The following is a 26,480-nucleotide window of genomic DNA, read 5'->3' as shown; positions in this document are numbered from 1 at the left end:
CCCCTAATCAGGGCAGCATCGGAAATTCCTGGGCCCTGGTCCATAACCACAGGAACCAGTCAGTGCAAGCAGGGTCTGAATCTCCAGAACAGGTGCTCCGGCTGCCCACCCTCGCACCACACCCACCTACAGCAGGCAGACCTACACCCTGCCACCAGCCCAGCTCCGTCAGAAAAGTGGGGAGTATGAGCGACACAGGTCACTCACCTGCTGCAACAAGGCTGGTTTCCATCGGCTCTGAAGCCAGACCTGGAAGAAGTGTGAAGAATCGGCAGCCCTCACCGAGCACCCGCCAGCCACACTTTCAGTGAGAAAAGAGAGGTTTTCTTTACAAATGACTAATCACTTTTTCTTTGTTGGGCTGTCTGAAAGCTGCTGGAAACCTACGGAAACTGCCCAAGTTTGGGGGTGAGAATACTCCAGGACTCCCCATCTCCACTCCTTCAATGTCAGCTAAGGAGACCAGCAAGGCCAAGGGGAGGGACAGGCCCAACGTCCCAGCCCATCTCTGCTCACCCACCGGCCAGTGTTCCAGGGCTGCAGGCAGACTGTGGGACTGCCAGGGGTGGCGCTGGTCTTCACCCCATCAGGGGGCCCAAGCCTAGCACCACTTCTACATACCCATAGAGAGAACTGTTCGACAGCGAGGGTGATTCACGTCCAACAGTTTCCACCTCCCCAAACGCCTGCCCTTGGTGTGTGGCATCAGGGTCAGGGACAAACCAACCACACATGTGCTTAGTTTCACAAATCTGATGAAGGTCCAGGGAGGTACACATTTGGGCAGATGCTCCAAACTTGGCCCCTGGAGGCTCCTCCTGGGGGAGGCCAGCTCTCAGCTGTCCACCCTTTCTGGAATCCAAACCCCAGGCCGGAGGGGTCCTGGCCTCCCCAGCTTGGGTTGTAGTCATTGCCTGGGTGCAGGCTGGGTTATGAGATAGCCCAGCTGAGACAGGACAGGTCCTTGCTGACAAGGCTGGTGCCTGGCTGGGGTCTCAGAGCTCACTCCCCGCTGTGCCGGGCTTTGCCTGTCAGCCGGCGGCGCTGGGTCTTGCTGGTACGAGTGGCGCTTGGGGGCCTCTTGGTGATGTCCTGGGCCTGGCGAAGACGTTTCCTCCTGACCTTCTTGCGATTGTGTGCATGCAGTGAGGCCGTGAGAGAGGAGATCCTATGGGAGGAAGGCTGGTGAGGCTCAGGCCTCAGTTTACCCTGGGGAATAAGGTATGGGCAGAAGGTTGGGTCGGGGGGTGCCTGACAGCCCAGCTCATGCAGGAGAAGTCAACACAGGCCCCAAATGCCATTCTAAAAGCAGCATGCTCTGTCCCAGAGGGCCTGCCAGCTCCTCAGCTCACAGCGACAAAGGCCCTTTACCCCAGGCACTTTGCACCACACCACCCACCATGGGCCAGCGGGAGGTGACTGGCACAATGCCAGCCATAGGAGCAGGCTCACAGGGGAGGACAGGCCAGGGCTCACCGCTGGGACAGCAGAGGGTCTCTGGACTTCCTGGGTAAGGCTCTGGTCAGCTTCTCCACAGATGACACCTCCACCTCAGGCCCAGACCTGGGCCCTTGCTAAAGAAACACAAAACAGGAGTGGTGGATCAACAGGCCTGGGCCTCCTGAGCAGTCACTACTCTGCTACCTCCCACACCTGCTCGGGGCTCAGAAGGCAGCTCTAGGTGGGGAAAGGCCATGTGTGCCCTGAAGCAGGAATGACATGGGGCAGAGGTGGGTTCTGAAGTCCTCCACCGCCACAGCCCGTAGTAGGCACACTGCAACACTTGCAAATGAAAGAATTCTAAAATGGGGACAAGACTGGTCTTTGCATCAGACCGGACAGAAGAAAGGGCTTCCCTGGTGGCTCAGACAGTAAAGAATCTGCCTGCAATGCAGGAGACTTGGGTTCTATTTCCGGGTCGGGAAGATCCCCTGGAGAAGGGAATGGCTACCCACTCCAGTGTTCTTGCCTGGAGAATCCCATGGACAGAGGAGCCTGGTGGGCTGCAGTCCGTGGGGTCACCTAGTCAGATACGACTGAGCGACTTCACTTTCACGTTTCACTTTCACACATTGGAGAAGGAAATGGCAGCCCACTCCAGTGTTCTTGCCTGGAGAATCCCAGGGACAGAGGAGCCTGGCAGGCTACAGTCCATGGGGTCGCAGAGTCGGACACGTCTGAGCGACTTTCTCATGCACGTAACGAACAGAAGAATGAGCACCAAACACAAGGCGAGTGTGAGCTCAGAAAGGACAGGGTTAAAGCAGTGGCTCCAGAACTCACCCCACGCAAGGGGGTGTGGTTTACTGTAACTAAACATGCATGTGTGTCTGCGTCAGTCAGTCAGTCGTGTCTGACTCTGCGACTCCATGGGCTGTAGCCTGCCAGGCTCCTCCGTCCATGTGATTTTCCAGGCGAGAATACTGGAGTGGGTTGCCATCCCTTTCTCCAAACTACACACATACATGTGCATAAATCCCTACACAACCCAGACACAAGCTTAACTGAAACATACCTTTCATAAGACTACACTTGCTGGGATGCTTTCTGATACTTTTGATATTGTTGTTTTGTTTTTTTTTTTAATGCTGGTTGGAACTTGCTATGACTCACACCCCACAGGTCAGAGCAGAGAGACGTGTCTTGCAGGGGTAGCAAGCACAATCAGCGGCCCCTGAGTGCTTCTAGTGGACTGACCACCTTTATCCTCACAGCGACCAAGCGAGGCAGCTGCTATCATCGGTGACCCCCAATGTACTGGTGAAGGGAAGAAGCAGGTGAGGCAGAGGAACCTGCCCAAGCTCCCACAGCTGCTCATGGTGGAGCTGACCTCTGAAGCCCCAGGGTTCAGGGCTTTGGTCCAGGTCCTGGAGGGTTACCCAGAGGAAAGAGCCCCTTGTACTGGAATCCTTGACATGGACCAGCCCTTGACGTGGACCAGCGCTTACTGACCCCCTTGATAAGCCAGGCTGACCCTGTGTCCCTTTTTCCCTCAGGCTGGGAGGGAGACCCACCTCAGGCGTGGACAGGCCGAGCAGCCGGGCCCCTGAGAGGTCCAGGTCACTGATGGTGGTCACAATGACTGTGTGGTTGGGGTGGTCATACTGCACGGACTCTGTCTTTGCTGTCACCAGCCGGTCTAGCTCGTCGGCCTCCTCTGTGCAGGGTGGGTACAGGACCAGGCCTCAGCCTCAGGACACAAGCAAGCAGGCTCCAGCACACACACACCCCTGACTCCAGCCCTGGAATGTAATGGCCCCCTCTACTCTACAGAGTGGCACCCAGGAAGTCACTGGCTCCAGAGCCTGGCCTGCAGAAATGTGCTGGAAATGACCCAACTCCTCCGTTCATGCTCCGGGGACATCCCAGACCACCTGTCCCCACCTGGATCCCAGGAGCTGCTGCTACCCCCAGTCTCTCCAGGCCTCAGAAACTGGGCTTTCTGCTCAGGATCCGTTTGCCAAGAGGTCTGGGTCTCCTCCTGCTCTCTGATCCACTGACATTTAGAGGTACCTGAGGATACCCCTGGCTCCTAGGGCACCACCAAGATCCCTAAAGCTAGAGACGTCAGCTTCTCTGCAGCCCTTATACCCTTCCCTTCCACCTACCAAGGGATAAATAAACTCAACCAACTGGCTATTCTCCAGGTCAGGTCAAGGACTGGACTTACCCAGAGCCTCCTCTCTCTCTGCCAGCATCTTCAAGTATTCCTGGTGGCGCTGAAACCGAAGGGAAGGCAACATGGTGAGTATGGCCTCTCAGTCCAGACACTGCTCCCCTCCAGGATGAGTAAGACCACGGCTCGGAGGAAAAGATCAAGAGATCTTAGCCTAAAGCTTCCCCACACCTGGACCATGGCATCTCTATCTGCATAAACTGCACCCCAGGCCTGCCCGCCCCCTCAGGCCAGCGAGGCTGCAGGTCCCCTGGGAGTCAGAGACACTCTCCTGCCCTCTCCCTCTGCACCTCTTCCCGGAGCTTCTTCTGCTCCTCCTTCAGCCGCTGCTTGATCTCCTCAATGGCTGCCTTCTTTCGCTCCACCTTCCGCTTGTGGAAGCCTGTCAGGTACTCCCTACAGCAAAGAGACAAGAGAGACAATCAGGACACAAGGAAAGAAGGGCTCACTCCAGGAAGAGGGGGAAAAAAAAGCTAACACTGCACTCACCATGTGCTAAACACCGTTCCAGAAACGTAAACGTATTAACTCATGTAATCTTAACAGCATTCGTATTGTGGGGGTTACTGTAGTTCAGTGGCTCAGTCACGTCTGACTCTTTGTGGCCCCGTGGACTGCAGCACGCCCTGTCCTTCTCTATCTCCTGGGGCTTGCTCAAACTCAGATCCATTGAGTTGATGACGTCATCCAACCATCTCATCCTCTGTCACCCCCTTTTCCTCTTGTCCTCAATCAGGTACCCATTCCCAATTTACAGATGGGAGACACTGAGGCAGAGAAAGGTACGATGACTTGCCCAAGGGGGTCAGAGAGTGTAAGGTTAGGGAAAGAGAGGGAGGTGCTGCCTCTCTCCCCACTCACTACCCTCCTGGGCTCTTGGCTGCCAGCAACAGGGCCAGGTGGTGGGCATAGGCTGAGAGCCTTTGAACCTACAACAGGTGAGGGTCCCTTCTTCCCTTGCAAACTCAATTCCTCAGTAAATTAGGCCGCTTCAAGTGGGGCTTTCAAGGCCACCCTCACCCAGACCTCCACAAACTGTCCATTGGACCAACACCCATTTCCCCAGGACTCTGCCCCTCGACTAGTCTGTAGGTCTTGCTGATGCCTCCCTGAGTTTCCTGACGATGGCCCGGCACTTCCTTCCCCACGCTCCATCTTATCTCAGCCCCTCTCATCTTCCTAGGTCTGGCCGCACCATTTCTATCTGTTCTGGGGCCCAACACCAGGCTTTTCGCTGACCCACTACCATAGGTCCAGGTGGCACTCTGAGTGGTGCTAGACCAGACGCTAAGGCTTAGAGGACCGACTCAAAGGTCCGGAGACCTTTGTTTCATTCACTAATCATTCATCCAAATCAGCTGAGTCTACTGTTAAGTCCATGGGATCGCAGAGAGTCCGACAGGACTGAGAGACTGAACAACACAACTGCCAGCGAGACGGCCAGGCTGGGGAGGGTGAAGCCCGCTCTCGGGCCGCGCACAAAGCATCACAAGGCGGCTTGGGGAGCAGAGAAGCGACGCGAGGGCGGGGCGGGCGATTCCATCCCTACGGGCTGGGGGGCCCAGAGCTGCGGCTTCCACCCGCCAGGGCTCCGCGTGAGCGTGTGCGGACAGACCCGGCCTCTGCCTTGCCCGGCGGCCCGAACGGAATCCGCTCAGCCTTGGCACTCACCGCCGCTTCTCCTCGTCGAAGCTCAGAATGAGCCGCTGCCGCCGGTCGTCGCCATCTCGCTTCTTCTTCTTGTTGCGGCCCATAGCAGGAACGCTTCGGCCGCGCGGATTCCGCGCACCAAAGACACTTCCGGTTGTAGGACGGCCAGCCTCCCGGAAGTGCTCCGCAGCGACGCTCGGCCGTTCCGCTCGCCGAACCCCGCCTTTTAAAGGGGCCGCCCTGCGTTCCTCCCGTCCCTCTCTGCTTCGTGTATAACAGGCGGGATCTCTACCCCTGCCCCCACGCTCCCCACTCCCCTCAGCCTAACAACAGGGTGATGAACAACCGTCTCTCTGGCCCTGCACTGCCACTCGTGGCCATGCCGCTTGCCATCCTTGGCACCCTCCGGGGTAGAAGCATTGCCTTGGCTGCAGTGGTGCTCCCCGCCTTTCCGCCAGCAAGATGCCCGGCCGGCGGCCTTCCGTGGAGTCTCAGAGAGGGGAAGTAACTTAAACAAAGTCAGCTCATTCTTAAGTGGTGTGCAGCATCACCCCCGATTGCCGCCCTGTGTGTGGAGTGGTTCTGCCTTCCTGGAACTTCCGGTCAGGTGCAGAGACTGGAACCGAATAAGAAGACAGCTGCTCTGTGGGGATCTCTGTGCAGTCGGCCCTCGCAGCCCACCCAGCCCGAGCTGCCTGCCCACGAGGGGCTCAGGGAGACCACATCTGCGAAAGTTCCCAGCGCAGAGTGAAGTACGCCACCTAGGGCAGGTGCCGTTGTTCCAAACTCTTCCCTGGGAGTTCCAGGTCCCCTTTACTCCAGGGAAATAGATGTGGGACTGGCAACCCCACCCAGACTCCAAAAGCTTGAGAGCCCTTTGCTGCAGTTAGCTCACAGTCTAACACACTTCCTTTTGGATCACTTTCTCCTTGAAATTATTTTTATGTTCATTGAGCATATTTTTATGTTCAGACACAGCAAGAGATGGCACATTTTCTTGATAGAAATGATGATGAAGGTGATAAGCCAAAGAATAACAGCAGCTGCCATTTAGTTCTTTGCACGGTATCTTTTTTTTTTTTTGGATGTGCCATGTAGCATGTGGGATCTTTAGTCCTCAAACCCGAGATGGAACCCATGTCCCCTAGAGTGAAAGTGTGGAGTCTTAAGCACTGGACCTCCATGGTCCCTAAATGATTATCTTTTTTGAGATGTGAGTCTCATTTTAATGAGGATCAGAGAGGTGTGGTCACTTACCCAAGGTCACACAGACAAGAAGAGCAGATGCTGAGGGTAGAGCCTTGTCATCTAAAGACAGAACTCTACTTATTGTTTCTCTGGACCCAGTTTCATAGGCTCTTGGGACACACGGGGTCTGAAAGAGGTGAAGGGAACCAATGTTTACAGAGCCCCTGCTATGTGCTAGGCGCAATGAAGTTCTCCACATTATCTCTGCTAATCCTTGCAACAGTCACACAAGGTGGACACTAGTATTAATGCAATTTGGTAGGTGAGGAAACAGGTTCAGAGGGGTTATATAACTGGTCCAAGGGCACACAGTGATGGAACTGGGGTTTGAACACAGGTCTATCTGACTCCAAGCCCAGTTTCTTTCCTCCACAGTCAGTGATCTCCTAATCTGCCCCAGGAGCTTTCCTCTTCCTGGTTGTAGTCCTGGTATATTGTGTGTTCAGCCAGGGTAGGGAGAGTAAGTGGAGCGAGAAAAAGGCAGTCAAGAAGACACTTTCTCTAATGTCCAGCAGAGGGCGCCCCACCCACAGCCAGACTTCCAAAGCTGTCTGGGTGGCCACTTGGGTGCCCCAGGAGAGCCTGGAGATTGGGTGTGGCTCAAGGCAGCTCCCAGACTGTGCTCCATCCTCCGTGGCCCACATAGAGATGTGTCTGGCAGTGGACCCACCGAGATGGGAGTCATCCACCCAAAGGGGTCAGTTGAAAATAATAGCCCCCATTTTACAGGTGAGAAAACTAAGGCTGGGGGAAAGAGATCTATCCAGTGTTTCACAGCTGATGCTAGCTGTTCTGGAGACTGAAATTAGCCAAGCTCCCACCCCACACACACCTCAGGAGGCTGCCCTGGGGTTTGGGGGTTGCCTACTGAGGTTCTGATTGTAAGCCTCTTTGGAACACTGGCTCATTTCCCAGGGGCTGTTTCCCAGGGAGGTAGGGGCCCTACAGGAGGGAGCAGAAAGGAAAGGGGGCAGAGGTGTGGTCAGTGTGCAGGGTTACCCAGCCATCAGCTCATGTCCCATCCCTTGTGACAAATGAGCATGACAGAGCTGGGTGAAGCCTTGCCCTCCAGAGTAACACAGCCTGGCTGGCCTTGGAAAGCACATCCTCTGGAAACCAGCAGAGGGGCCCATGGAGGCCTCATCACAAGCTGCCTGAGTCCCCTGCATGCCTATGCTCTGCAGGGAAGAGGCTGCGTGCAGCAGGAGGCCCACCTGCCTCTATTTCTAGGCTCTCTGCAGTGGCTAGCATCCCCCTCCCCCATTCCTCCTATCAGAAATGGGCCAGCAGGTGGTGCCAGGGCCATCGCCCAAGCCCATCTTCCCACTGTTGGGTTAAGAGTCCTGAGTTTCCAGACTGGCACGCTGGTTGCCCTTACACACCAGCATTCAGGGGTGTGGCCAGGCACCACAAAGCTAGGGTGATTGGGGAGCCCCAGAAGGCTCAACTGGGCCTGGTACAGACCAGGGAGTCACCACCCAGAGCCTGTTTCCTCCCCTTCAGATTCAGGGGATAAGATCTCAAGCGATAGTGGGGCAGGGACGGATATACTGTCCACTGCGTGTTTGTCACGTGCCAGACCTTCACTCGTCCTCCTTCACACACTTCATTTCATCCTCTCAACAATCCCATGAGAAGCTCCATGCTATCCTCCCCGTCATGTAAATGAATAAACAGGCTCAGCGAGGCCAATTAAGGCCAGAAGGGCACACAGCTGGTTTTCCTGCACTGTCTGAAATCAGACGGCTTCCTAGCTCATGAAAACAAATGAGGGGGCCCCAGGTCTTCTTCCCTCTGCCTCCTTCTGTGCTGCCCCAGATACGATGGCATGAATCAGCCTGTTCTTGCCTCTCTCCCTGTTTTCATTTATTCAACACCTTCTGAGCATCTACTGTGTGCTGGGGTCCACTGAGTTAGGAACTGTTTGAGGGCAGTGACTGGGGCTTATTTAGTATTGAGTTCCTTACTGGGTACTGAGCTTTCTGTTCAGCCCAGGGGACCCAGGGGAAGAAGATGTCAGTGGCATGTAGGAGGTATGCCTGCACTTCAGTCATGTTTGACTCTTTGCGACCCTATGGACTGTAGTCTGCCAGGTTCCTCTGTCCATGGGATTTTCCAGGCAAGAATACTGGAGTGGGTTAGAAGCCCACTTAAGAGGCATAACATCAAGGGAGTTCCCTGGCGGGTCCAACGGTTAGATGCTGTCACTGCCATGGGCCTGGGTTCCATCCCTGGTCAGGGAACTCAAGATTCCATGAGCCACATAGCGCAGCCCCACCCCCCAAAAAGGTATGCATCAAGATAGTGAATGAAAGTGAAGGAAAGGGCAGAGACAGGGCTTGGGGGAGTTGGTGGACCCCTCCTCTTCCACACCCACACACACAGGAGGCTGGATCAGGGGGAGCAGAGGCAGCTGCCTTTATTGGGGGCCATGGGCTGGCTGGCCCATGTGTCACTCAAAGGCCACACACTTGATCTTGAAGTCACCACCTGCAGCCAGGTAGTTGATGGCCTCCAGGTTGAGGCGGTTGGGGAACTTGAATTCGTATCCATCAGGCAGCTTGATGGTTAGGTCTGTCTGGTCGAAGGAGACGCATACCTAGGGGTACAGAAGGGTAGTGAGCACGTGGAGCCCACAGAGACCCTTGACTCCGCAGCCACAGCTGCAGCATGCAGGTCCTAGGCCCTCCCAGAGCCCTTTCCTCCCTCAGCCCTGACAACAGCCCTGCTTCATGGGTGAGGCCCTGAGGTTGGGAGAAGGGGATATTGCTCACCGAGGATCACACAACTGGTGAGGGAAGGGCAGGGAGATGGGAAGGGAGAGGAAGGGGGACCGGGGGTTGGAGGGGTGGGACCTAGGTCTCTAGCCACTCAATCCAGCTCTGCCCCAGCCCACCCAGTGTCCTGATCCCCTGCCCCCTCTAGGCCCCAGCCCACCTCCGCAACACTTCCAGGCTGGAAGGGGAAGGCAGATTCCCGCTGCTCAGCCCCCCAGGCCCCAGCATCCTTGCTGTTACACACGATGGTGTTGATGTCCCCATGCGCATCGAAACGAGGGTTGAAGTGCAGGCACAGATTGTTGTCGTCTTTGCCCAGGTTCAGCGAGAAGCTAGGGGTAACAGGTGGGCTTGAGGCCACCCCCACTGGTTACAGCCCCCTCAGACCCTCTAGTCTGTGCCACCCAATCCATGTGAATGCACCTCGCTGGGGAAACTCACTGAGCTGAGAAGCAGGAAACCTGGATTCTAGCTGTGTCCCTGCCTCCTCCTTGCTGTGTGCCCCTGAGCAAGTCCCTGCCCCTCTCTGGATCTCAGTATCCGTATCTACACAGTGGGGGCTGCACAAAGAGGATCTCTTAAGGGTCTTGCTGTGCTGACAGCCAGGACTCTTGAACACATGAATTTGTGTCCCAGCCCCTTTGATCAAGGTCAGAGACTCCCTCCAGATGGCGTCCTCTGGGAGGACAACTGTCCTGTCCCTCTTGTCTGTCTGTAGCCCTGGTGCCCAGCACGATGCGTGGCACACAGAAGGTAGGCGCTCAATAACTGCGGGGCTCATGAACGAATAACAATACTACATTTGCTGAGTGGAGCTAACAGCAATGCCTACCTCTGAGGGTTTGGAAAGAATAGCACAAGCGGTGCGCGTGAAACCTGCGGCTCTTTTATACGGTCAGCTGGTCATCATCGTCACCGAGAGATCCAGCATTGCACCTTCACACAGCAACCTCCCCCTTCCAAGAACTGATTAACAAATAAGGCTCAAGGCGGTGGGTTGACTGATCCACGGTCACAAGACTCCGGAGAAACTAGGCCAGCTGGCCGAATGAATGATGAGTTCAGGAAGGAGTGAAAGGTCGAGAAAATCGAAGGGCGCAGGGAAAAAAACGGATCTCGGAAGGCGGGCAGCAAGGGTGACGCCCTTTCATCCCTTCTCCCCGCCCCCTCAGGCCCCGCCCACGGCAAGGGGCGAGAGGAAGGCCAGCCGAGGTAGATGACGAGGCAGCAGCTGGTTCAGTTTAAGGGGGCGACAATGGTGGGGGCGTCCAGACCCCGCGGAGGAAGTGACTCATCCAGAAGACACGGCCCCAGCCGCCGCGGACCCGAAACCCGCCCCGCCGGAGGGAGGGGCCGGGCCCAGCCAGCCACGCCCCTGGCCGGGCCCGGCTCCTCCCTGGAACTGAGCCCCCGCCCCTGCCGCCCGCAGCCCCTGCCCTCGTCCCCCTCACCTCTTGGCGTCTGCGGCCACCTCGCCCCGCACTCTGAGGCACTCCCCAGGTTTGAGATTCAGATTGCTGGCGACCAGACCCTGCCAGACGAGACCCCGCCCAGCCGGGTTAGAGGACGCAGTGGCGGGGCGGGGCGTCTAGAGGGGTGGGTGGGGATGAAAGGGTGGGGTCGTCCCCTTTTCAGGGTGCTCTGACCAGGCCAACCTGAAGCCTGAGGAACCCGGCTGCAAGTTCTAGACTCTCCTTCTTTGTGTGGTCCTGGGCAAGTCCCTACTCCCAGCTGGGTCAATTTCTTGTCTGTAACATGACTGAGGTTCTAAGAAGACAGGATCTAGAAGTTTCTGCCATTTAGCCTGGGGATTTTAGATGCAAGGTGTAGCCTGGGAGGTGGAGTGCTGCTGCTCCATTGCCTGACTCGCTGAATAGATGGAGAGAGCCAGCCTCCACACGGGTCTCTGCGAGTTGGGGGCAAAGGTAAGTGAGGCTGTATGTCCATCTGCTGGAGAGGAAGAGGCCTGGGGCTGGGCGGTGTCCACCATCCCCTTCAAGCCCCTCTATGCAGAGAGGGACAGGGGCTGGAGAGGAGTCCCCTAAGGAGCACAGTTGTTGTGGTGGTTGATCGCTCAGTCGTGTCCGACTCTTTGCGATCCCATGGACTGTAGTCTACCAGACTTCTCTGTCCATTTCCAGGCAAGAGTACTGGAGTGGGTTGCCATTGCCTTCTCCAGGGAATCTTCCTGACCCAGGGATCGAACCCAGGTCTCCTACACTGCAGGCAGACACTTTACCCTCTGAGCCACCAGGGAAGCACAGTTAGACCCCTCTAATAAGGGAGAATGGGCCCCCGGGGTAGGAGCCTGCACCCTGGCTGGTTCAGGGTTAACAAATGCAAGTGCAAAGCTTAACTGGTGTAAGTGGTTCCTCCTGCCAGAAACTTGAATCCTGTCCCTCGGGTCCTGCAGAAGATTCTAGCTTCCTCCTTGATATCCCTTATCACACATACACACCCCTCCCAGCTTGGAGGAATGGGTCGTCAGGCACTCTCCCCCAACCCTCGCCTGACCGGCCTGGACAGAATCACTCACTGCTGCCGGCTAACCTATACAGGCTCCCCCCAGGCAGCGTGGCTCAGATCCTGGCGACACTTCAGAGCTCTCTGGAGCACAGGGTGACTCTGCCCTGGCCCAGGGACTGGGGACAGCTGCAGGGGGGGAAGGGAGACGAGTTTCTATGGGGTGGAGGAGGGGGAAGGGACAGTGTCCTGGGCACTATGAAAATGCCCCCCCACCGTGTCCAGTCGGCCACACCCTTTCCACTCCCACTTCTCAAGAGAGCTGCAGAAAGTCAAACCTTGGCAGAAATAATTGTGCTATCGGACTCTGGAGGAACCCAGAAATTTCTTAAGCCAGAGAAGGCCTTGGGGGACCGTGGCCCTACCCTCATTTTACAGACACGGCCACTGAGGCCCAGAAAAGACACTTGTTCAAGGCCGCACCACAGGAACTAGAACCCAGATCCTGATGTACCCTTGCTCTCCCCGGCTGAGCCCCCAGACCAGCTCTGGGCCTTAGGGTGGGGGGTCCCCATACTCACACAAGCCATGACTGAAGAGAGGAGGATGTTCCTGGAACTTCGGCAGCAGCTCTCTGAAGACTGCGGGAGAAATGGGCTTCGGGCCGCTCCCACCCTTTTAAGTGGACCAGACCCCGGTGAGTCCCGCCCCCTGGATGCTGAGCCAATTGTAACTCAGGAAGGGGATGGGGGCCACAGAAGGCGGAGTTAATGGAATTTTGAAGCCCGTTCTGGAGCAGAGATGACCAATCAGAGTGGAGACCCCCCCATTCCTTCTTAGCCACTCCCACAAGGTCCAGGCTCCACCTCCCAATTCTCCTGCCCCTTCCCAAAATTGTGCTGTGGCAAGGATTGGGGGAAGCCAGTGGAAAATAGTTTGAGGATGAATTAGGCCCAAGAGTTAGCGGGAAGAGGGCCAGGGCTAGCTGGCTGAGCTGGGGGGATACCCAGAGAAGACAGCTGAAAGGGTGCAGGGTCTCTCGAGAATTATATCTGGGGTTCGAGAGGCCCTGTTCCTTGGCAGGAGCCAGGGCGTGGCCCGCTCTGGGCGCCTCTGCAGAGGGCCCAGGACCCATTAACCACAAAGCCCTGCCTCCCCCGGAAACAGGGATTGCGGCTGCTGCTCTGCTCTTCACTAGCGCTAAAGAAAGGCTGGGCCGGTGCCAGGCTTTAGACTGCCGCCCAGGCTCGGGACTCAGGCCGCAAGCTTTGGCCCTCCCGAGGGCCCTGCTGCGGATCCTCCAGGAGCCCCTGCCTAACAGCTTCTGGCCTGTCCAAGAAAGTCAGGCCTGGAAGGAGGCCCAGGGTAAGCCAGGCCATAAAAGGTTGGGGTCCCCGGTCTGTGCATCCGCCTCCATTCTTTCTCCCTCTGACGCCAGGCACAACTTCTTTTCCCCATCTGTTTAGCAGGTATTTTACCGAGCACCAAGTACATGCCTGGCCCTGAGCTGGCCTCAGAGGATTCAAAGATGAAGCCCTCAGTCCCTGCTCTCAAGTAGCTCTCTGTTGGGGCAGAATTTGACTGTGAACCTAATTAGGAAGTACGATGCTGGCTCTGAGAGAAGTCATGAGCAAGCACTGTGGTGGGGTGGTCCAGAATGGGAAGAATGTGGGTCTTTTCTTTTTTTGGCCACCCCACGTGGCATGCGGGATCTTAGTTCCCTGACCAAGGATTGAACCGGTGCCAACTCCAGTGGATGGGCAGAGTCTTAACCACTGGACTGCCAGGGAAGTCCCAGAAGGTCGGTCTTTAAGGATGGGTGAAGAAGCAGGGGCTGGCATTCCAGCATGGGCACAGAAATGAGACAGCACACATCTGGGAACCGTGAGCATCTGGGCATGGCTGGAGTTTAGGGGGTGCTGGGGAAAGATGGGGTTATGAGGCTGGGAGGCCAATGGTACTGGATCATGAAGGGCCTCACAGAGGGGTTTGGGCATTGTTTGATCTGAGGGTGCTGGGGAGGCCACAGAAAGTTATATGAAGATTGAGTAGTGAGGCCAGATTTGACTGCAGGGAAAATCTCTGTAGCAACAGACTTGAGGGTGGGTTCAAGGGGTGCTCACCTCACATTCAGAAACCAAGTAGAGGAGTGTGGGGAGCCCTGGGTGGGTGGGGTGGAGGGCTTGCTAAGAGATGTATCAACAGGACCTCCTTCACATCACTGTCCCCCTTCTGAAATCACCAGCACTGCAGAGCTAAGAAGATGTGAAACAGGGGTGACTCACATCTGGAGGCCCTGCCCCGAGCTCGCTGCCTCCCCAGCCCCCATCTTCCTCCAGAGACTGAGGCCCACGCTGGCACAGGAGGAGAGGGGAGGGCACGGGGCTGAGAGGCAGGCCCAGAGAGGTTGGGTGGCACCCCCTGTGAGCCCCTCACCCCTCCTCCTAGACCAAGCCAGCTGCCTCAGAAACCAACCACCAAAAGTGCTTCACTTTTTCCTCCAGGGCCTCCCTCCAGACCTCTGCATTAGGGAGGGGTGGGTGGTACCCAGCTCCACTGCCTTTCCTCTGCGCTTCCCCTCTGAGGCCCACAGACACCCTCTCTGCCTGGACAAGGAATGAGGGTATTTCAGGAGGAGCCCTGGACCAAAGCCAGAGATGCTTCAGACGCAGTCCCTGCCGTGATGGCCATCAGGTGGACCTGGCTGGCTGCTCCCCAGTGGTGGGGCTCTTAAGGCCTCAGGAGCTGCTCCTTCATTTCCCCCCATCCTGGAAGATGGGGTTTGGCACCAGGAAGTGTATGTTGTTGGATGAGGGCTGCTTTACTCCTCTGTGGCATTTGGCCTGCCGAGGACTGGTAGGGAGACGAAGTGGGATGGTGACATGGGGTGTCGGGCCCCAGAAAGGCCCCTCTGGGAGTCTGGAGACTCGGGTTCTGGTGCTAGCCCTATCATGCCCTCCCAGGGGAGAAGCAAGTTGCTTCTCCCTGCTTCTCCCAGTCTGCCTGTCTGTGAATTGGGCATGAGCAGCCCTGCTCTCTTGCACAACGTTAGCATAAGGTAGAGTTCAGGTCTGTTGTATATCCTTAATAGATGATTCTTTTGTTCATAGAGTCTCAGAAGGTTTTTGCCTGCTTCTTGTGTCTTCTCCCAGACTGAGTTCACCTTCCTGGGTCAACACTTCTGGGAGGCCGCCCTCTTACCCCCACATCATCCCTAGGTAGTCCCCCCCACGCCAGGCTGTGGTGGGGAGTCTCTAGAGAGTCCATTGTCCCCTGTAAATAAGAGGGGCCATGGTTTTCTGGGGGCGGGGACAGGGACAAGCTGCATTATATCCCCCACCTCCAGTCTCAGGGCCTTCTGCTGGTGGTGCCCACTTATCTGTCAGGCCCTGTGCCTGGCACCTCGCTTTCATACATTATCTCATTTCATCTTCACCTCCCTCCTGAAGCAGCCACCTGGGTCAAACTTCTGCACAGGGAAGCTGCTCTGGGGCCCTGAAGCGAAGCTGACATCAGAATCGGAGAGCAGGGGCAAGTCCGGATTTGGGAGCTGCTGCTGCTGCTGCTGCTAAGTCACTTCAGTCGTGTCTGACTCTGTGAGACCCCATTGACGGAAGCCCACCAGGCTCCCCCGTCCCTGGGATTCTTCAGGCAAGAACACTGGAGTGGGTTGCCATTTCCTTCTCCAGTGTGTGAAAGTGAAAAGTGAAAGTGAAGTCGCTCAGTCGTGTCCGACCCATAGCGACCCCATGGACTGCAGCCTACCAGACTCCTCCATCCATGGGATTTTCTAGGCAAGAGTACTGGAGTGGCTTGCCACTGCCTTCTCCGGATTTGGGGGCTGCCGGGCTGGAACTCCAGCCAAGGTCCTTGTCCTCCCTGAACCTGTATCCAGGCCTGGAAAGTGGGGATGTTACCCATCTGCCTGGAGGGTTATAGGAGTGAAGTGAGAGGGGCTGAAAGTCAGCTCTCTCTCCTGCACTCCCCAAGACCAAGCCCCTCCCCACCCAGAGACTCTCCTGTGCCTCACTGCAGTGGAGGCAGCCAGCTGTCTGGAGTTCCTCCATCCTGCAGACTGGCCCTACGGGCTGGACCTTGACTGCTGCTGTGAGAAATGAGTTGAGCTTGTCCAGACAGGAGATCCAGGCCAGCCTGGCTCTTCCCAGGCTGCCGGCTCCCAACCAGCCCCCCAGGAAGGCTGTGGCTCCTCCAGCTGGCCGTGGTGGGGAGGGCTGCCAGACCCCCTGAGATGCCCTCTGCACCCCCAGGCAGCCTGGCTGGCCCAGCTGGGGAGGGTGAGCATGGCCAGAGCCAGCTCCAGAGCTCCTTCATTTAATGGTGGTAGCCATTTGGCCAGGGTCACACGGGGAGGCTTGGGCTGCAGTGCTTTCATCTGCTGAGCCAAGGAAAGAACAGTGTGATGCTGGGATTCTTGGACCTCAAAAGTGATCTTTTCCCCCTGTTCCATGAAGGGTCGGGAGGACTAGTGGGGGGCTGCCCCCAACTTCAGATACTTTTCCAAGCAGATTGCACTGGAGCCCACCTCCTCACTTACCTGCCCGTCCTTTCTCACCTCCCTGCCTTTGCTTGTGCTGCTCCACGTGCTCAGCCAGCCGTCTCCCCAAACACAGGGGGTGCTGTCACTTTGCCTTCCCACCTAGTGTTTGTCCCGCTCTGAACACAGGCCCCAGCTTGCCTTTGGAGAATCACCTCTCCTCTCATATGAGGTCTAGGTGAGGTCCAGACCCTGTCCCTCATTATCCTCCAGGGCTCAGGCGTGAGTCTTATATTTTTTTTAATGGTTCTTTGGTATGCAAGTGTGTGTGTGTGTGTGTGGGGGGGGTGACATAATTATAGACTCACAGGAAGCTAAGAGCTTTTTAAGAGCTTAGAAAATATTTGAGACTTGAAGAAAAAAAAATGTGTTGGCCCCCAAATACTAAGACTGCAGAACTGAAGTTAATAAATGTTTACTTTGGTCAAACTTAACCCTTGCTAGTCATAAAAACTGTATTGCCTTTGCAAACAATTTTGTGGGTGGAATTTTCTCCTTCAAAAGCATGTCCAAGTCTTCCTAGAGATTGGTCACTCTTACATTAGATCCCCATAGCCAAATAATGTCTAAAATGAAAGTATAAAAATCCTTGGAGATATGTATAGTAACCCCCCCATAAATATATTTAATGGGGGATGTGGATGCATTTTAATGTTTTCTATAATATGCTTGGGACCTGTGTATCAGGAGTTTAGGGCTGCAAGTAACAGAAAACTCAAGAAAAACTGCTTTAAAATTAAGAAAAATTCACATACCAAGTAGTCTGGAGCTAGGAGGTTTCCGTGGCAGATTAATTCAGTGGCTCAAAGAAATCATAAAAGATCTGGGATCCTGTATGATCATGGATTATGGCCATATAGACAGTCCTCACTCTTCTGCACAACCACAATCCACAGTTAGCCCCTGCTTTTAGGACAGACAATGTAAAAGATTTGAGATGAACTGTCTTCATACCTGTAACATACTCTTGAACAAGCCAGTGTAAAAATGTCAATATATATACAGAGCAACTAAGCCAACTGGACAAATAGAAAACAACTGGGAATGTAGATGAAGGGCATGAGTGTTCATTGTGCCATTCTTACAACTTTTCTAGGAGAAGGCAATGGCAACCCACTCCAGTACTCTTGCCTGGAAGCCTGGTAGGCTGTGGTCCATGGGGTCACGAAGAGTTTTCTGTTGGTTTGAAATTTTTATAAATTAGGGACTTTCCTGGTGGTCCAGTGGCGAAGACTCGCACTCCCAATGCAGGGAGCCTGGGTTCCATCCCTGGTTAGGGAACTAGATCCCACATACCACAACTAAGAGTTCGCATGCTGCAACTTAAGATCCTGCATGCCGCAAGTAAGAGCTGGTGCAGTCAAAAAATAACTAAGGGAGTGTGACATAGTAAGAAATGTGTATTTGGTTTATGACCCTGATTCCTGATATAGAGCTCCTAAATCCTGTGAAATTTCCTGGGTGATGGGAGCATTTTTTGTTCTGATGAGGTGACTCTTGGTGAGCACTTGGATGGCTTCAAGGTGGGGGCTGGTCACCAGAAAGATCAAGCAGTGATCAGAAGCTTGGAACTTTCGGCTCTGCCACCCATCTTCCAAGAAGGGGAGAGGAGCTAGAGACTAATGATCTATCATGCCAACGTGATAAACCCCCTCCATAGGAATTCCCGAGCTACACAGTTTGGAGATCTTCCGGGTTGGTGAACATGCCCACATGTTGGGAGGGTGGAACACCCTAACCCCACCCAGACAGCAACTCTTCTCTTAGTACCCTCCAGGACCTCGCCCTGTGTATGTCTTCATCTCGCTGTTCATTGGTATGCTTTGTCATATCCTTTATTATAGAATAAACCCATAATCATAGTTTCCCTGTGTTTTGTGAACCATTGCAACAAATAATCAAACCTGAGAAGGGGGTTGTGGGAACCTCTGATTTATAGCCAGTTGATCAGAGTACAGGTAACAGCCTGGCGTTTGGGCCTGGCATTGAAGTAGGGGAAAGTCTCGGGGGCTGAGCCCTTAACCTGCGGCACCTGCATTGATCCCAGGTAGCATCGAAATTGAGTTAGGTTGGACACCCAGATGGTGTTCACAGAAAACTGGAGAACTGCCTGATGTAGAAACCCCATGCATTTTGGTGTCAGAAGTACCGTATCCTGTGGGTAAACAGTTTTCTGTTTCAGTTGGTGTCAGAGAAGTGGGATTTGCTACAAAGGCCCTGGCTCATAGAAGTGTGTGGGTTGAAAAGAGAAAGTATGAAAGGGCAGGGGTGAGGAACCTTTGATTCCTAGGTGGTCACGTGGTCACCCATGGTCCAAGCAGCAGTGCTGCATTGCCTCTAAAGGTAAACCTGGGAGAATTCTCTGGCGCTCCAGTGGTTTGGGCTCGCGATTTCACGGCCCAGGGCCTGGATTCAGTCCCTGACTGGGTTACTAAGGTCCTGCAAGCCACGCAGCTTGGCAAAAAGAAAAAAATTTATGTGCATTCTTCAAAATTTTCTTTTAATACATAAAGGTAAATGTTACCAGTGGAATTTAGACATGGCTCCAAGTCCTGGGGAGTCAGCTAAATGGATGCATAAGGAATTGCGAAAAAAGTAAAATTTACAGACCTGTAGTTATGGTTATCTGTAATAGATAAAATGAAGTCAAAAGGGAGTGCTGGGTGGGACTCTGATGCTAGATCAAGCTCAGATTTATTTCAGCGAGTCTGAGCTTCAGCCACTAACTCAAAACCACTCCCAGAGGGAAAAATTATGGCAGCAACAACAGAAAGTACCTCTCAGGCTTCTGTTCACCAAGAAAGTAGTCAACAGGTAGGGGTGGGGGTGGGGTGAGGCAAAACTAGGAAACTATTGAAACCGGGGGGTATAATGTGAAGTTGTTTTGTCAGTTGGTGTCATCAGTTTCCTGCAATATTAGCTAGGAATCTAGTGAAGACCATATGGTATTCATTGTGCTGTTCTTAGACTTTTTCTGATGGTTTGCAACTTTTAGAGGTCTACCCCCAAGTGCTTCCCATTTTTCTGAAGCAGAGTCACAGAGCAGAGAAATATACCGGGCCATGCCTTGTGATCACAAAATGGCTGCAACCACTTCCACATCCAAAACCCATAAGAGTGAGAGGATGAGAGGGATGCACCTGAAGGGTGTGGGACCACCTCACGGGGCAGCCAATCAACTCCTTTATGCCTTAACCAAAAGTCACTGGAAGAGCACATTTGCGCCCACCTCCTGATGCAGCCAGACTCAGTCAAGCACTCCATCTTCCCAAGAAGAACCACACTGAAGATAATTTTCCAGACCTCAAAGTCCCACCCCTCACTTTACACATGAGGAAACAGGCTGAGCAGGAAGGGGCTTGTGCAAGCTCAAGTGACAAGTGCATCAGTGACAGTCAGGCCTGCCCATCAGCCAGCTTCCAGCTGGGCACCTGCTCTGCAGGAGGCCCTGGGGAAGCTCGAGGCCAGCAGGGCAGACAGTCACAGCAGCAGCCCAGGTGTGAAGGATGCCTGAAATCCCATGAAGGGGTGTGCACTGCACCTCCCCTGAGCTCCTGGAGGAGGGCGAGGGCCTGTCTCCCTCAGTCTCTGCAGAGCGGGGCTGCAGCCTCCCAGCGTCAGCCAACACAAGTTCCGGTCCCACTTAGGTGGCCACACTTTCTAGGTGTGTGCCCTTGTGTAAGCTAACATCACCTTTTCGACCCTCATTCCCCCAAGGAGTAAAGTGGAATGAGTAATGCAAGCTTGCTGAATTTTCTGAAGGACTGAAACATGTTGTTACATAAAGACTCAGTGAGGGGGAACCTCCCTGGTGGTCCAGTGGTTAAGACTCTGCACTTCCAGTGCAGGGGGCAGAGGTTCAACCCCTGGTCGGGGAACTAGATTCCACATGCCATGTGGCTTGGCCAAAAAATAAAAAACTCAGTGAGGCATAAAGTGCCATTAAGCTAAGGTAGCACTCTGCACAGAGACCATGCTGAACTGGGGTGGATCATTTCACAGCGGGAATGGGCCAGTTCTGGGGAAAGACTCAGGCAGGGGCTCCTCCCCCTGGCCCACCCTGGACACGGACTTGAACCCACACAGACACTCCTGCTCGCACTTTATTAAGTACGGGAGGAGTAATTACAACAGGGGTGGAGGTGGCGGGGGAAGGCTCAGCCCCCACCCCCACCCCCAGTGGCACACGATAATAAATAACTGGGGTGGGCACAGGAGAGAGGTGGCTCAGCAAACACCGACAGCCCGGCGGGGGCACAAAAGCCCCACTCCCAAGCTGTGGCCACCATCAGCACTGGTCTGATACCATGATCAGGGAGGGGTGGGGCCCTCACTACAGAAGCCTCCAGAACCACTAAGGGCCCCATTGGTGGAGGAGAGGTGTCTTCAGCACTTGGACCCTTATTTATGAACAGAAATCTGGACATTGGCTGGTCCAGTCAAACCCAGATAGTCGAGAGGCCACTGTCTCTCAGACTTCTAGACTGTTCTATTCAGGATCCAAGACACTAATGGCTCATTACTACCTGGGGTCCTGACTGGTCTACCCAGGACCTAGGGACCTGAGAGGGTCACTGTCACTTAGGCTCCCAACTGGTCCATTCAGGACCCAACAGCAATACGTCACTATCACTTAGCCTTCTGATTGGTCCATTCAGGGCTCAGGGGAATAATGATTCCTGGTTACCTAGACCTCTGATTGGTCAACAGGCACCCCAGGCCAGGACCCAGGAAGAGCTCTAGAGGCCCCAGGGCAGAAGTGGGGAATTAGGTGCTCAGGGTTGGGGAGATCTTCACAAGGCAGCAGGGCCCAGATTGAAACAAGGGGAGGTCACAGGGCAGGATATAAGGCCACCTGGCTGGGTCAGGCCAGGGTAACCAATAAGAGGGGAGGGGGCAGCTTCTGGGATAGCAAAGAGTGCCCAGCCACTGCTGGGAGTGGGTGTGGGGACCTTGACTCCTTCCCTGGGTTCCAGTCCCACCCAGGTAGAAACTGGGGTGCGGGAGCCGGTAGCCCTTAATGCAGCTCTTGGCCCATCACCTCCACCTATGGGAACAGGGTAAGGGAGGGTTGCGGCTGCGCTTGCGTCAGTGGGCTCAGTCCTCCAACCCCTCCATCAAGTCCGCGATGCTCTCCACGTAGTAATGGGGCACGAGGTCGTGCTGGCCGGCCGCCAGGTAGGCCTGGGCCTCCTCCAGGCGGGAGACACCCGTAAGCGTGAGCACGGTGGTCATGCCGCAGCGGTGGCCAAAGAGGATGTCGGTCTCCAGGCGGTCGCCCACCATCAGCGTGCGGCTGGGGTCCACGCTGAAGTGCTCTGTGATGCACTCGAACATGTAGGGGCTGGGCTTGCCCACCACCAGGGCCTGGCGGCCCGAGGCTGTCTCCACGGCGGCAGCCAAACTCCCGGTGCCTGCAGGGACACGGACATTTGGTCAGTGCGGGAGGCAGCGGGGAAGGCATCCTTCCAGGCCTGGGAACTGGAATCCTCAGAGGCAGCTCGGCACAGGAGTTAAATCAGGCTGAAATGAGTGAAAAGGCCGCCTGCTTCCCAGTCTTAGTGCGGGGGTTAAGGCATAGATTCTGCAACCAGCTGCCTGCATTCACACCCCATCTCCACTTTTCTTGGGCAAGCTATTAACCTCCCTGTGCCTCAGTTTTCCCATCTTGAATACGGAGCCACTGCACATAAGCAGGCCCGGCTCAGTCAGTCCTGCCTGTGGTTCACTATTTCACCCTGGCAGCCGTACATCTCTGGGCAAGCCAACCTCTCTGAGTTTCCTTGAACTCATTGGAAAGGGGGATCCAAGTGATGCCTGCCTTCAAAGAGGTGTTGTGGGCACCACGGGGGCAAGTGCTTTGGAAATGGAAAAGCTCTTAACCAACAGCAGTAGTGGTTAAGGCTATAAGAATGTGTTCTGGCATCGGATATTGGCACCAGCTCTTCTGGAACACAGCAGGGCACAGAAATGTTTGCACCTCTGACCCAGTCTGCCTCCGCTGGGAGTGATCACAAGGCGAGAATTCAGACTGGAGACAAAAGCTACATGCTTGAAGATGTCCGTGGCTGCAGTAACTATAATAAGCAGAATTGTGGAACGCACCCAAGTATTGAACAATAGCAGGGCTGTTCAGAAAAGGACGGTTCTGATTCTCAGCCCAGTACCATCCTGCCCTATACAATGAGTCCACTGTGCCCGTCCCAACGGTATGTCTTTGTGCCAGAATGTTCTACCTTCACACTAATGTCCCTGAACAAATGATGACGATAATCACAATTTACTAAGCACATTCTAAAGTGCCAGGGGCTGTGCGGGAGCTGGTGAACACCCATTTTACAGATGAGAAAGCTGATGTTCAGTTGTTAAGTAACTTGTCCAGGGTTGCACAGCTTAGTAAGTGGCAGATGAAAGATATGCAATCAGGTAAGTCTGACTCAGACACACGAGGGCCAGCCTGTACTGGCTACAGAGTGCTGAACGTTTCCTTTTCAGGAATTCTGTGAGCTGGCAATTAAACAAAGCCACTGTTTAAAGTTAACTCATATGAACTTAAAATGTTTAAAACAAAGGTAATAAATTCTCAAAACTCATCACTGCCTAATTATTTTACCATTATCTAGGCTCTTGAGGTTATTTACATCTGTAATGATGGAAATATTACAGAATGGCGTGTCCTTACTTTCCTTCCCAAGTCCACGATGGGAAGTGACCTCACGTCGGTAGGCTGAAATCGGCCACTGGGGGGGAGTACTAACACTACAGAAATTGGCAAAAGTGTAAATCAAGGCTCTTCAGGTTCTTAAAGATTTATCAATATACCACTGGTCTGACCCCAAACACTCTGGGCCTCCTGTCTCCCTTCTCACAGTGAATGACATTCAACGTGATTAAGCCAAAGGCATGAAGGTGCACAAACAGCAAGTGTCTTCAGCCCTGCTGCCCCCAGATGAGGAGGAAGAACTTCCCTGGGATCAAGGCAGAGCCGGCCCAGAGTGACCCTGTGGGGCAGGTCTCCCTGACCTCTGAACTGGACTTTGCCCACTCGGTTTCCTAAGAACTGAGTCAGAAGGAAAAGCCATTTGCCCTGTGGTTAGAAATTCCTTCCAGAATGGGAAGGGCTCAACTGAGTCATCCCAAAGGGATTTTCTCGGCTCCAGGACCATTGCTCTGTTAGCGTCTTCCTTTCCTACCAGGTCTGAGCTTATCACAGACCCTCGTGTGCCACCTCACTCAGCCAGTATTACTGAGGCCCAACTATGTCCCAGGCACCAGGGACAGAGCAGTGAAGGAAACTGAGATCCGTATTCTGGGGGAGCAAACATCCCAGCAGGGGAGTCTGAACGCAACTCTGCCCTCAGAACATCACATCCCAGTCTTCTCAACATCCTGTCATCCAAGAGTCCTGTATATTCTGCTGGTGACGTATTCCTAAGACAGCAGGCCTTTCTATTTGCTGGCTCAAGTGGCTGCCACGTGGTAACAAGATAAACACACAATTAAGCAGACCCAGGGATGGGAGGGGGAACTGGGGTGAAATTCATATTATTTCAGATTGTATGCATACTGGGGTCTTTATTTAAAATGTTATTCCACTTACAAGCTGCACGATTCAGTCATGCTCAAACAGGACAGCAGTGGTGTATTTCATGAACTCTGTCTCCCCCTCTTGGCTGTGGGAATGACCAGCAGAGCTGGTGGGCACAGCCAGGTGGGTGCTGAGATTCAGGGGCACACGTGGGCAGGGTCTGATCTCTCCCCAGCACCTCCACACCATCCCTCCTGAGCCCTTGGGTGAGCTTCTGAACCCCACAGCCTTCACTCAAGCTTTGAGGCCTCTGTAGAGACTCACTTTTCACAGCATGGCCTCAGACAGGCAGGAGCCGCTGGCAGCTGGGAGCCCTGAGCAGCGCTCTCCCCTTGGATTTATGTGGACACTGAAGTGGTCATGCAGCAAGTAGGTCTGCGGCAAAGCCAAGATAGGCCTAGAACTATTAATATTCCCAGCTTGGAACTGATTCTGCCATAGCCCAAGCCCTGTCCTGCAAGATGCCTCCTCCAGGAAGCCTTCCCAGGTCTCCTCAGCTCTAGGCCCTCCCTGCCACCCATCATAATACTCTGTCTACTCCATCAATTTCACCCTGCCCTCCTAGGATCTTGAATCAATAGAGTCAGTGGCCAGCAGGGAGAAAGTGATGGAGATCTGTCCCTCCCTCAGCCAACTGACTGGTTGTCCCTGCTGTCGGTTAGCCTTTGCTACCCTCTGCTCTAGTCTAACGTGAACCCTTCAAGATGTAGGAGCCTCCTTTGCTCCTGCCTCCTCTGCAGATGTGAAATTCCCAGATGACAGCAGCGAAGAGTGCCCTGGATGGCGGGAGTGGGGTTTAGAGGTTGGGGATAAGGTGGTCTCAAGCGCCAAGTTCAGGTCCTCTTGCTTTTGGGTAGCTCACGTCCTTTCTCTTAGCCTCAGTTTCTTTAACTGGGAAATGGAACAATAACTTCCATCTCCAGAGTAATTCTGAAACTAAATAACAGATACCAAGGTGCTTCATACAGCTCTGTAACAAGAGAGGGCTCAGATACAATTTACATCATCTGAGCACCTAATACAGAGCAAGCACTTGCCCTGATCACTCTCTCCTCAGCGAAACTAAAACTGACATGGTTAGTAGTCCCATTTTACCCCCAGGGAGGAGATGCTCCTCGGTTATGTAATTTAACAAGATTACAAAGCCCTGCAACTGGAACTCAGGTCAAACTCCATCCACCGCCCCTTCTCTCCGCACACCTGCCTTCAATCTGCCGCCAGAAACGCCTGTTCCAACCCTCAGGGAGGGCAGGCTTTGTCCCCAACTCACCCACCTCACTCCGATGGCGGGTGGGGAAAATGACAGGAGCCACGGAGGCTGGTTCAGGAAGGCTAGGGTTGGGAGTCGGGGCCCTGGATTGCACCTGTGACTCCCCGAGCCACAGTGTCCTCATCTGTCCAACTGGACCCCACTTCTGCCCCTTACAGGGTGGCAGCTGCAAGAAAGCTGCAAGAAATGCCAGATGTGACCATGAAGACATGCTGGGCTGTTGCTGGGTGGGGACCGCCCGCACATCCCTCCAGTCCCCCTCCTATCGCCTGGAGACGCCCCTTCCCCAGCCCTCACCCCCAGGAACGGAGCTGAAAGCGCGGCCCGCCCCGCCAGCTGCTTCCCCGAGCTCACCGGGGGTCCGGCTGCCGTCGCTGAGCGGGTGCCAAGGGTCGCGGTCGGTGGCCACCAGCAGGCAGTCGGGGTCGCGCAAGTGCGCGCAGGCCTCGCTCAGCTTGGCGAAGGAGAAGTGCTCGTCGTAGCCCACAAGCACGGCGCGCACGCGCGGGGCCGCGCCCGGGTCCTCGCTGGGGTCCCCAGCCAGGCGCAGCCCGGCGGCGCGCAGCTCGGCCCGCAGCCCTTCACCGCCCAGCACGAACACCGCGCCCTGAGTGTCCGGAGGTCCGAGCAGGCGCTGGCGCAGCAAGCGCGCGGCGCACAGCGCGGAGCTGAAGAGCTGCTCGGAGCGCAGCCCCCCGAAGCCGAGACGCGCGAAGCGGAGGGCCAGCTCGGGCCGCGCGCGCCGGCTGTTGTTGCTCACGAAGAGCGCCGCCTTGCCAGCCCGAGCCAGTCTCTCCAGCAGCTCGGGGGCGCCCGGCACTGCGTGCTCGCCGTTCCACAGCACCCCGTCGCAGTCGAACAGGACCCCCTGCGCCCGGCCCACCACGTCGCGCAGGGCCGCGCCGCGCAGCCGCTCGCAGTGCGCCATGCAGCCGGCTGGCTGCCCGCACACCCGAGCCGCGCCGCTCTCTTCCCGCGGGCACAGAGCGCTCGCCCGCAGAAGGCTTGTCGCGGGCACCCGCCAATCGGCGCGCCGGTAGGGTCAGGGGGCGGGGCCACGTCCTGAACTGCAGCCAATGGGAGGGAGAGTCTCGGAGAGGAGCGGCAGGGGGGCTGGGAGCTACAGGAACCTGGAGAAAAGGGCGGAATCTCGAGCTCCACCAAGGGAAGAGGGACCAATGAAGACATAGCCTGGTTCTTCGTCCCGCCTCTTAGCTCCTCTGGACCAATAGTCACAGAGTTTCAGCCCCGAT

At 55.1% G+C, this 26,480-nt stretch overlaps 3 protein-coding genes and 1 long non-coding RNA gene across 4 annotated transcripts; 1 reads left to right on the top strand and 3 right to left on the bottom strand.

Moving 5' to 3' along the window:
- Nucleotides 1-737: 737 nt before the first annotated feature.
- Nucleotides 738-5,558, bottom strand: NOL12 (nucleolar protein 12). The gene is made up of 6 exons (XM_055396176.2): nt 5,348-5,558; nt 3,967-4,072; nt 3,671-3,719; nt 3,015-3,157; nt 1,477-1,574; nt 738-1,168 (listed from the first exon to the last, which is right to left on the bottom strand). The coding sequence occupies exons 1-6, from the start codon at nt 5,428-5,430 to the stop codon at nt 1,003-1,005; spliced, it is 645 nt and encodes a 214-aa protein (XP_055252151.1). The 5' UTR covers nt 5,431-5,558; the 3' UTR covers nt 738-1,002.
- A 3,410-nt stretch (nt 5,559-8,968) lies between these two features.
- Nucleotides 8,969-12,546, bottom strand: LGALS1 (galectin 1). Its single transcript, XM_055395451.2, has 4 exons — nt 12,396-12,546; nt 10,803-10,882; nt 9,512-9,683; nt 8,969-9,173 (listed from the first exon to the last, which is right to left on the bottom strand). Exons 1-4 carry the CDS (start codon nt 12,402-12,404, stop codon nt 9,027-9,029), a joined length of 408 nt encoding a protein of 135 aa, XP_055251426.1. The 5' UTR covers nt 12,405-12,546; the 3' UTR covers nt 8,969-9,026.
- A 68-nt stretch (nt 12,547-12,614) lies between these two features.
- LOC148777733 (uncharacterized) lies at nt 12,615-18,231 on the top strand. Its single transcript, XR_016037710.1, has 2 exons — nt 12,615-13,179; nt 15,264-18,231. It is a non-coding gene; the product is annotated as an uncharacterized LOC148777733 (long non-coding RNA).
- A 148-nt stretch (nt 18,232-18,379) lies between these two features.
- On the bottom strand, nt 18,380-26,240 carry PDXP (pyridoxal phosphatase). The gene is made up of 2 exons (XM_055395450.2): nt 25,582-26,240; nt 18,380-21,783 (listed from the first exon to the last, which is right to left on the bottom strand). The coding sequence occupies exons 1-2, from the start codon at nt 26,153-26,155 to the stop codon at nt 21,467-21,469; spliced, it is 891 nt and encodes a 296-aa protein (XP_055251425.1). The 5' UTR covers nt 26,156-26,240; the 3' UTR covers nt 18,380-21,466.
- Nucleotides 26,241-26,480: the final 240 nt, after the last annotated feature.

This window comes from Moschus berezovskii, chromosome 6, assembly GCF_049115385.1.
Source record: "Moschus berezovskii isolate FMDL1 chromosome 6, NW_MosBer_1.0, whole genome shotgun sequence".
NCBI lineage: Eukaryota > Metazoa > Chordata > Mammalia > Artiodactyla > Moschidae > Moschus > Moschus berezovskii.
This window is presented reverse-complemented; position numbering and strand designations above follow the sequence as displayed.

Excerpts from the sequence above, each read along its gene's own strand:
- NOL12 (XM_055396176.2), bottom strand. The coding sequence starts at position 5,430 with ATGGGCCGCAACAAGAAGAAGAAGCGAGATGGCGACGACCGGCGGCAG. Across the intron at positions 3,158-3,670 it reads AGAGAGAGAGGAGGCTCTGG|AGGAGGCCGACGAGCTAGAC; the intron begins GTAAGTCCAGTC and ends CACCCTGCACAG. Across the intron at positions 1,575-3,014 it reads TCGGCCTGTCCACGCCTGAG|CAAGGGCCCAGGTCTGGGCC; the intron begins GTGGGTCTCCCT and ends GTGTTTCTTTAG.
- PDXP (XM_055395450.2), bottom strand. The coding sequence starts at position 26,155 with ATGGCGCACTGCGAGCGGCTGCGCGGCGCGGCCCTGCGCGACGTGGTG. Across the intron at positions 21,784-25,581 it reads CGACGGCAGCCGGACCCCCG|GCACCGGGAGTTTGGCTGCC; the intron begins GTGAGCTCGGGG and ends GTGTCCCTGCAG.
- LGALS1 (XM_055395451.2), bottom strand. Across the intron at positions 9,684-10,802 it reads GTGGCCGCAGACGCCAAGAG|CTTCTCGCTGAACCTGGGCA; the intron begins GTGAGGGGGACG and ends TGTTACCCCTAG. Across the intron at positions 9,174-9,511 it reads AGCCTGGAAGTGTTGCGGAG|GTATGCGTCTCCTTCGACCA; the intron begins GTGGGCTGGGGC and ends CTGTACCCCTAG.